The 9,196-nt window shown below is 48.9% G+C and overlaps 1 protein-coding gene across 1 annotated transcript in view; it reads left to right on the top strand.

Annotated features, from left to right (window-relative positions):
• Window positions 1–5,713: 5,713 nt before the first annotated feature.
• Window positions 5,714–9,196, top strand: part of ITGB5 (integrin subunit beta 5) — a 114,041-nt gene continuing 110,558 nt past the window's right edge. The window contains exon 1 of the mRNA XM_028504562.2: window positions 5,714–6,181. Within this exon, the coding sequence (XP_028360363.1) occupies window positions 6,112–6,181 (70 nt within the window). The 5' untranslated portion in view covers window positions 5,714–6,111. The remainder of the gene's footprint in view (window positions 6,182–9,196) is intronic.

Genomic DNA, 9,196 nt, shown 5'->3' with positions numbered 1-9,196 from the left:
GTGTTTTAAGGGACTTTAGGATTTTTTGATAAAGACTTTAGGTCACTACTTTAAGTTTGTATAACATTAAATAAGCATTTCCTTTCCTTTTCATGAATCTCTGGCATTGAGAGGCGTCTTTCCTCTGGCAGCGGACCATGTATCAATAAAATATTCTTGATCTGGATTATAAACTGAATTGCACAATATGACAACTCACTGTGGAGTGAGTTAACATGTAAATCTGAATTGTGAATTTAAAAAGTTTTAACTAATCTAATGTTTTTTTTAAATTATGGTCAAATATGCATATATTAGGTTAACTAAAAATATGTTTAATTTTTTTCATAAAATAAAAGACATTTTTCATTTTCACCAATAACTTTATTGATTTGGATATTTTGAGTATGTTGGCTATCTCCCACATGGACCTGGGGGCTTCAATCAGTAATAGTATATCGTCCCAGGCCTCCCCCCTCCCCCGTTTGTTCTGTAACAATATGATCACTATCAACTTCAACTCGTCTACTCGACCATGGAGCAACATCCAGTGCAATGCAGGAGTCTGAGGCCAGGGATCTTGACTATTCCTTTGGATGAGCCAGAAAAACCACAAGGAGGACTGGATGGAGCAGATGTAGCCTTTATTACTCACAGTACAGGGAGCACTGATGGCAGATCGGGGAGCAGGACTGCACTGCCCTGAGACCAACCCTTGTTTTAAGGGGTCCCAGACAAAGGGGGCATGTGTCTTGCATGTGACTCTAAACTACATTACCTCAGTGTGTATGTACAAAGAGAAAAGGTCAAGAAGTGGTCACACAGAATAAGAAGCCACTCCCAAAAGGAGATAAGAAGGGAATTACAATTCATTTCCAAAGGAATACACATTCCTTCTGGCCAGGGGCCCTCCGGCCAGCCTTCCAATTTTGGAGGTTGGAGGAGGCATGTCCAGCATGACCCCACATCCAGTGAGCAACCTCCAGCACGAAACTTCACAAACCACTTTTGGCATACTTGATCAGTCACAGCACCTTCTCTATACACTGCACAAACCTATTTTTGTGTTTCAGTTGCATTTTCACCTTTTTTGAAACAATACAGCATAGTAGCCCAAAAATGCTGCATATTTTCTTCTATCTTCAATATTACAATGGCTACACAAGAATTCATCAATTTTGATTTTTTAAAAAAATGCATGCTGATGTGACAGCTGTCACAATACAGCCTAACAAAATTGTTTGGAAGGAAGTCAAAGACAACTAAGCACTACCAGAGCCATCTTACAGGAAAAAAACAAATGAACCTTTTGGCCAACTCAATACATAACATAAAACTTACCATTTTGACCATTTTTAAGTATATAGTTCAGTGGCATTAAATATACTCACAGTGCTGTGCAACCATCACCACGATCCTTTTCCAGAAGGTTTTATTATCCCTGTCAACATGGAACTGAGAAAAAAGGGTCCCGTTCATGTGGTGGCTGGTGTATGACCCAACAATTAGTGATGGAAGAAACAGGTCTCTAACTACAATATTCCAGCCTTGGGGGGACTGGGAGCACATCAGTTCTGAGCCCTCCCGTGAGACCCAGCACTTCCCTTGCTCCCCAAAAGGCTATAAGCCAAAGCCAAGCCCAATAGTTCCCCATCTCCTTACATGTGCTTAAGCCGGCTGCGCCAACAGCCTCGCAGCAGCTCTCTCCTTCAGGAGAGAGCTGGGGTACACTGTCATCAGCCTCCATGTAATAGTCCAGGAAAGCATGTGCTGTCATGCACTGGATCATGGTGAAGTCCAGGAAAGGCACAAGTCCCAATAGTATGGCCTCTCTGTATGTCCCAAGTCCCAAGAGTCCAGATAGAGTCTGGGTCTGCAAGGCAGGTCCTGGATGGCTTCTGAGCCAGCTGGAGCAGGCACGATCAGAGCAGCAATGTCTCCTTCTTTTCCACACCAGGCCACATGGCAGACCCTGACTATAGGCTACGTGGCTGCTCATGTGCTCCCCACTTCACACGGCTGCTGTGTCGTTGCTCTCCTTCCTCATGGCTCCCCGCTCACTACACCCTTCCCAACCACATGGCAGCATTCATGGCTTGCTGTCCTAATTTTAAATACTGACCGGGGACTCCCTATGTGACCTCGTACTTGGCACTATAGGTGCTGAAGGTCAAGCAGGCCTTGACCCAGGTGGCAGCACAGCTTCCCTTCAGGAAGGACACAGCTATCACTTGCCATTGTTATGAAAAGTATCTTAAGCTGTATCATCTGCTCCTTTCCTTCCCCTAACCATGAGCTGTGGGGGAACATGCTCTGCACCCCATTTCAAACATAAGAAATGTCCAAACCTGAAAGAACTTTTATGAGCTTGAGCCAAACCAACCACAATTGCTGGGAAACAAAATTTCAATGTGTTGAGAAAATGTCCCAGAAAATGGCAGTTTTGCACCATGCTTTATACATTACAATCAAAAGAGGAGAAAGAGGCAGTATAAGTGCATTATATGAAATTCATTGATGATAGATTAGGGAGGACCTCTGGGATTGGATAAAAAGTAAATGATGTAACAGTCAACAATGAACAGGATAACAATAACAATGATGGGATTTGTGGTTTCCATTCTGATGGTGCCTGTGCTTTGAGGCATCTAGAAAAAGGGAAATGACTTTGTTATTGCAAAGGCAGGTAATCCTAGATATAAAAGGACAATAGACAGGCTCAGTTAAGGTAAAGACTGACCTTTGTTAGGGAACAATACTGCCCTAGGACATGACTACCAGACCATCCTTTCTGGTTACTGTACTTTCTGTCTCTGAGTTTGTAAGGCCACCACGCAGGCCTCCCCTGAGCTTGTCAGGTTTACTATGTGGCCCCTTTTCGTCCACACCCCAAACTGAAATTCTATACCAATTAATTTAATAACCCCCCATTCTCCCTCTTTCCAGCCTCTGGTAACCTCTATTATACTTTGACTCAATGAATTTCTATTCTAGGTATGCTCATATATAGAATAATATTTGTCCTTTTGTGTCTTGCTTATTTCACTGAGCATAATGTTTTCAAGGTTCATCCATGCTATAGCATGTGTCAGAATTCAGTTCCTTTTCAAGGCTGAACAGGAGTCCACTTTATGTAGATACTTACTACAATTTCTTTATCCATTCATCTGTTAATGGACATTAAGTTGCTTCCATCTTTCGGCTACTGTGAATAATGGTGCTGTGAACATAGGTGTACAAATATCTGTTTGAGTCTGTCTTCAATTTTGGGTATGGATCAGATGGTAATTCTGTTTCATTTTTCTGGGAACTAACCTTATTTTAAAACCAATAAGAAACAAAGTTTCTCTAGGTTATCCATGCTCAAACCTTGAGAGCCAAACGCAATCTAACCAGAAGCCTCCTTCAGGCCCCAAGGCTCAGCAATGATCAGAAATGGGATATTCCTGAGGCAGCCACAAAAGAAACTGTTCAGTGATTGGGAAGTACTGCCTCCCTTACCTCCATTCAAAGGGGGCCATCAGTGCACCCTGACTTTGCCGGCTTGAGACAGTCACAGCATTTGAAGAGCACTTCCATCCTCCAGCTTAATAAACAGAATGAAGTGCTCTTGGACAAGAAAAAAGCTACAAACCAGAAAGCAAAAGCTGCAGAGGAATTAGAAAAGGCATCTCCCAACCCATTCTAAGATGACAGAGCATGGAAGAGTGTTGTCATCACTTGGGATTCAGTGGATTACAGCAGGTCTGGGCAGGTTGGTAACTACCAGGTGGGACGGATGAGGGCAGATTTGATTGCAGCTCTTTCCAGGTGCAGGTCCAGGTGAATAGGGGTCTGTGTTGATCTGAACAGAGAAGTACCTTGTTGGTGTGGGGAAGGTGATGCACAGAAGATCAGACACCGCAGGGCCTAAACTTTGAGGATGCCTAATAGATGCAAGTTAGTATTATATTTAATGCAATATTTACCCAGTTTATGAAACTTAACTTTCTTCTATCTAATCCATGCTTTACAACCCTGCCAGACAAATCTTTGAAAATCACCACCTTGCAAATGATACCTCTCAGTTCGAACTCTTTTACTTCCCATTATTTATAATCATTGCCTCTCAAGGTTGGGTAAGAGTAGCCCAAGGCCACTCTCCCCAAAGGCAGAAAGACCCATGATAAACTCAGGCCACCTCTGCAGCACCAATTGTGTAGAAAATCTTTGGAGACAAGCATGACTTCTACATCAGAACACAGAGATGTTATAGAGGGAATGATAGCTGCCTGCAGGTTAGGAATGAAACACTGGCCTTCTTGGGCTTGAGGGCACCAACTTGGTAGAGCTGTTGGCGGTGATGGTGGGGGAGTTAGAGAACAAATAAAGATTGAACTCCAAATCTTTAATCTGGACAGTTGGAACTATCTGTCCCCGCCCTGGCTGGCATAGCTCAGTGGATTGAGAGCCGGCTACGAACCAAAGCATCGTAGGTTCGATTCCCAGTCAGGGCACACGCCTGGGTTGCAGGCCACGGCCCCCAGCAACCGCACATTGATGTTTCTCTCTCTCTCTCTCTCTCTCTCCCTCCCTTCCCTCTCTGAAAATAAATAAATAAAATTTTTAAAAAAGCTCTTCCTCAAATCCTCTAAAAAAGTTAAAAAGGAAAAAAAAAAGAACTATCTATCTTCTGCCTGGACCCTGGGAGCCGTCTCTCCAACTGGTTTCTGAGCTGCAAAAACCAGGTCACTCCTTACTGCTTCTGTTTTTAGTCAAAGAATCCTTAACTTTTGGACAAGGCATCCCATCCCTGTTAGTTCTTCCGACAAGTTAGCCTCTCTGTGCCCCGGTTTTCGCATCCCGATTATACTAGGGTTGCCAGGAGGATTACACAAGTTAACATGGTAAGGTAGTTTAGTACAGTGCCTGGCTAGCAGTGTGCTGCTTTCTTGTACCTTCCCAGTGTTAACCCATTCCTCAGTCCTGCTCAGGCCCACTTGGTCCTTCACACCCCCACTCCTCCTCATTAATTCAGAACCAGTTTAGATGTAAACGATAAAGTGTAATTTCGACCGAGCAGCAGTTTTTATGGTTATCAATTTAATGGCAATGATAAGGTGAAACCCTGCGCATCTGTTTTTGAGTTTATCAGTTTGGCTTCTCGGAAACCCCCAGTGTGTCGAGATAAGGAAACCGATGAATAGCAGCACCTGGGCCAGTCGCAAACCCTCAAAGGGGCAAAACATTAATGAGGAAAAAGTGGTTCCACGTCCCACATGCCCTTTCTTTCCCATCAAGTTTGCAGCCTGGAGGTTACACGAGCGGAAGCCTTGGTGCCTCCTCTGGCGAGCGCGGGGCTGGAGGCGCGGCTTTGGGAGGAGACAGCCACCATACCGTCTCTCCCTCCCGACGTCCAGCCACCCAAAGTAATCTCTACTCGAGGGTTGGCGAGTGCCCCGCCCCCTTCCGGTGGCGTCCGGCTGCAGAGAAAGAGGAGCCAGACCCCACTCAGCGATTTAGCACCGCCGCCCCAAGTGCGCCGGAAAGGAGTTCCACCTGGACGCCCGCCGCCTGGCGTCCCCGGCGAGTCCCCGCGCGGGGCGGAGCCAGGCGGCCTGGGAGTTGGCCCCGCCCCGCCCCGCCGTAAACTGACCGTGTGGCAGCCCGGCGGGGGCCTGGAAGGGGAGAGAAGGGGAGGGGAAAAAAGGGGAGGAAAGTGGAGCCTGGAGGACCGGAGGGAGGAAGGGAAGGGGCGGAGGCGAAGGGCAGAGAGTGCCGGCGCACTGGGGAGCCTCCGCGCGAGGCGCGTCCCGAGCCCAAGTTGCAGTCGCAGCGCCGAGCCAGCCCCTCCCCTGCCCGGAGCCGCCCGCTGGGGCCGCCCTGAGAGGCGACACCCCGTACGTCCAGGCGGGTGAGCCACGGCTAAGGCAGACCCAGGACTCCGCTTCCTGCACAGCGGGAGGGATGGTGGCGGCGGGGCGCGGGCCAGTGCAGCCGCTAACGACTCCCACCCGGCCCCGACCACTGTGAGTCCGGGCTGCGCGCTGGGCATGCGGCTGTGGCCCCGGGCCCTCGGACCCCGCGCACCAGCCGCAAACGCACGCCTCGGAGTCCGCAGCCCGCACCGCCGCTGAGGCGGGTGCCCCCACTATGCCACGGGCTGGGGCGCCTCTGTACGCTTGCCTCCTCGGGCTCTGCGCCCTGGTGCCCAGGCTCCCAGGTAAGCCGCGCCGCCCGCTGTGCAAAACTTTGTCGCACACAGAGCCACCGCAGGCGTCTTGGAGGGGTTGGGACGGGAGGCAGTGCCGGAGAGTAGAAAGCATCTGCTGAGCCCTCCCAGGTGGGCGGGCAGGCTGCCGAGGCTCGGCCTCAAGGGGGGCTTCCGAAAAGCGTGCGTCACGCGGTACAGTCCCGCCTGGCTGTGGGTCGCCGGTCCCTTCCCTGCCTGCGGAGGAGCATTCCCTTCCTGTTGTGTAAACAGCCTTACCAGTTTGCTGACCCAGCCCGCGTGCGTCCGCGCCCAGTGCGCGGGAGGGCCGCAGCCGCCCATGCGTTGGAGCCGGGGCTCTAAGCTCCCTGGCACAAAGCAGCCCTTGTGACCGGCCGGGGGCCGGCGGGCTGCTGGGAGGAGCGGAGTGATGATATCTCTGCTGCCCTGGTCCCGGGACGGCAAAGGGCAGTTAGAGGTGCGAGACCCGAAATCTTCGCAGGAGCCAATGCGGGGGCACACGGATACGCCGGAGGGCTTGTCTCCTGGAACTGCGGGTGCTCAGCGCTCCAGAGCCAATCCGAGAATTTCACTGCGCCCAGGCCCACCGCCTTTCTTTGAAGATATAATCCGTCTGCTTCCTCTGCTCCGAAAACCGCAGACCCGAGGGGAGACCCGCGTCCCAACGCACAGCCCCACCTGGGACTTCCCTTTCTGATTTCTCTGCCTGACATTATTCTGCGATTTACAAACATTCCGTGCTGCGCAGTCCCCTAACTCTGGAGGATTTTGGAGCGGAGGGCAGGGTGTGCGTGTGATTGATTTTATTAGCACCACACTGCCATGGGCTGGCTGCAGTGTGTTGTTACCTGCTTCAAGTTTTCCGATTCCGGAGAGGGCTGGATGTGGCAGTTAGGAAGTTAGGAGGCCCCAGAGGAAGGATGCTCTGTTGGGTCCTTGGGCTTCGAGGCAGAGGACCTACTCCCACCCCCTCCCCCAAAAGATGGAAGCTCCAAACTTCTCTTTTCCCCTAGGAATTTTGTGTTGGGTTCTCTATTCACTTTCCGGGCCGACGTTCTGGGTTGCTCTAGTGAGCCAAGCGCCTCGCGGCGGAGGGAGGGCAGGGCAGTCTTTCCTACGGTGTCTCATTTACATGAAGGCAGTGGTGGTTTAACTCTGAGAACGCAGGAGGGGTCTGGACAAACAAAAAACTTCCTCAGGCCCTAATTCAGACTTAATACTGTAGCTAGGTATTTTTTATGGGATAATAATCACTCCAGAGCTTGGAATAGATTAGTGGTTCTCAAACATCCATCTGGCAACCAGTGCCCCTCCGGTCCCCAGGAAAATGCAAAGAAAAAGATGTAACCTGTGTCATACATTGGAGTGTTTCTTTGCCAGCTAGTTCCCTGCTTCACAAGGATTGTCCTTTAATTCGAAATTCCCTTTTTTTAGTGAGACACTTATTTTCCTTTAACAATTTAAAGTATTAACAGAGGGTAGTTTTTCATTTTTGGTAAAATAATTTGACAGCCCTATATGTTTCCCCTTTTTCTGTTTTGCTCTTAATGTTCTGTGAAATCCAGAAATTAGGAACTGCTAAAGGAAATGACTTCTAAGTTCCCTTACAGCTTGACATTCTGCGATTCCAATAAAAACTCATATTTCCAGTAACAGAATTCTTTCAATATATTATTTCTCATTTGCATTGTGATTTCTGTTTTTTGAAGTATGTGTACATTCTTACAATGATCTTCATTTTTCAAATGAGCTGAAGAAGGTGAATTGACTTGCCCAGCCACCTTGGCCACCGATCTCAGGGCTTTTTCAGCCCAGTGGCCTTTGTCTTACATGACTCACCTTGGCTGGGAAGCAAGTGTTGAACCATGGTGGTATATTTCCAACTCCTTCCGGTTTCCGTCCGGTTTGCCTCAGAGCTCTGCCAGCCTTGGTCGGTTGGCAGAATGGTGGGAGAGCAAGCCCGTTGCTGGCCTCCACACCTGGTCGTCCCCCTGTTCTGCCCAGCCGCTTCTCAAGGTTTTCAGAGGCCGACTCACATCCCTGTGAGGTCTCCTAGTTTCTCAGTGATGCTGAGTCAAGTTCAAACATAGTTTGAAACATTTTTTTTCCTCTTCTCTTTTCTTTTTCTCTTGGGACCCTGCAGTACTTTCTCCAGAGTTTGTTTCTGTCTTGCTCCTAGGGACATGATTTGAAAGGAAACCCTTCCTTAGTCAGTGAAGAAAGAAGTGACCTGCTGGGCCATGCCTGCCTGGGTGTCCCGAGGCCCTTAGCCAAGCTGCCGGTCTATTGCTTTTACCACACTTTCGTCTCTGCTTAATCCAGCTGGAAACAGACTTTGAATTTAAGGGCACTCATTTCAGACAACTCTGGTAGGCTGACAAACCCCCATCCCAGGGTTATTTTCTGCTCTCCATATCGTCTCACGGCCAAGAGCCTTGGACGGGACGTAGGTTTCGGTGTTCCACTGAACCAGGGAAGGGTGTCTCTGGGCTGGGGCCCTTGCCTTCTAAGGAGTGGCGAATGTGCCATGATCTCACTGTCGGACTAGAGTCACGTTTGCTATTGTAGTGTATCATTTTTTAAAATGTTCTTTTAGTGATGCCCTGAAAATTAGGAGGCTCCAATCCCAGAGAGAGCCCTTTAGTCTAGTTAGTGGGTTTCTGGTGGTAGCACTCCCCCCACCCCCATTTTCCTTGGTCTGTGACAGTGGGGTTGGAATTTGGCTGTGGGTTTGCAGCTCTCCTCAGGTAGCCAGACATAGGTTTAGAAGTAGCAGGACAAGGAAATGCACATGGGGGCCTAGTGTGTGGACTGCTGTTTACCCTAGATATTTATATTTTAGCTCCATCATCCTTGAATTAGGGGCTTTTTATAAAGGGGATTGAAGCAGAAGAGGGCAGGGTCTAATTAGCTCTAATTAGTATTCCTCTCCTGCTTTTTCTCCATGCCTATTTGGCTCCTGAGGCAACAGGAGGATTAAAATATCTAAGTAGTTGGCCAAAGGCC

The sequence above is a fragment of the Phyllostomus discolor genome, chromosome 2 (assembly GCF_004126475.2).
Source record: "Phyllostomus discolor isolate MPI-MPIP mPhyDis1 chromosome 2, mPhyDis1.pri.v3, whole genome shotgun sequence".
Taxonomy (NCBI): domain Eukaryota; kingdom Metazoa; phylum Chordata; class Mammalia; order Chiroptera; family Phyllostomidae; genus Phyllostomus; species Phyllostomus discolor.
This window is presented reverse-complemented; position numbering and strand designations above follow the sequence as displayed.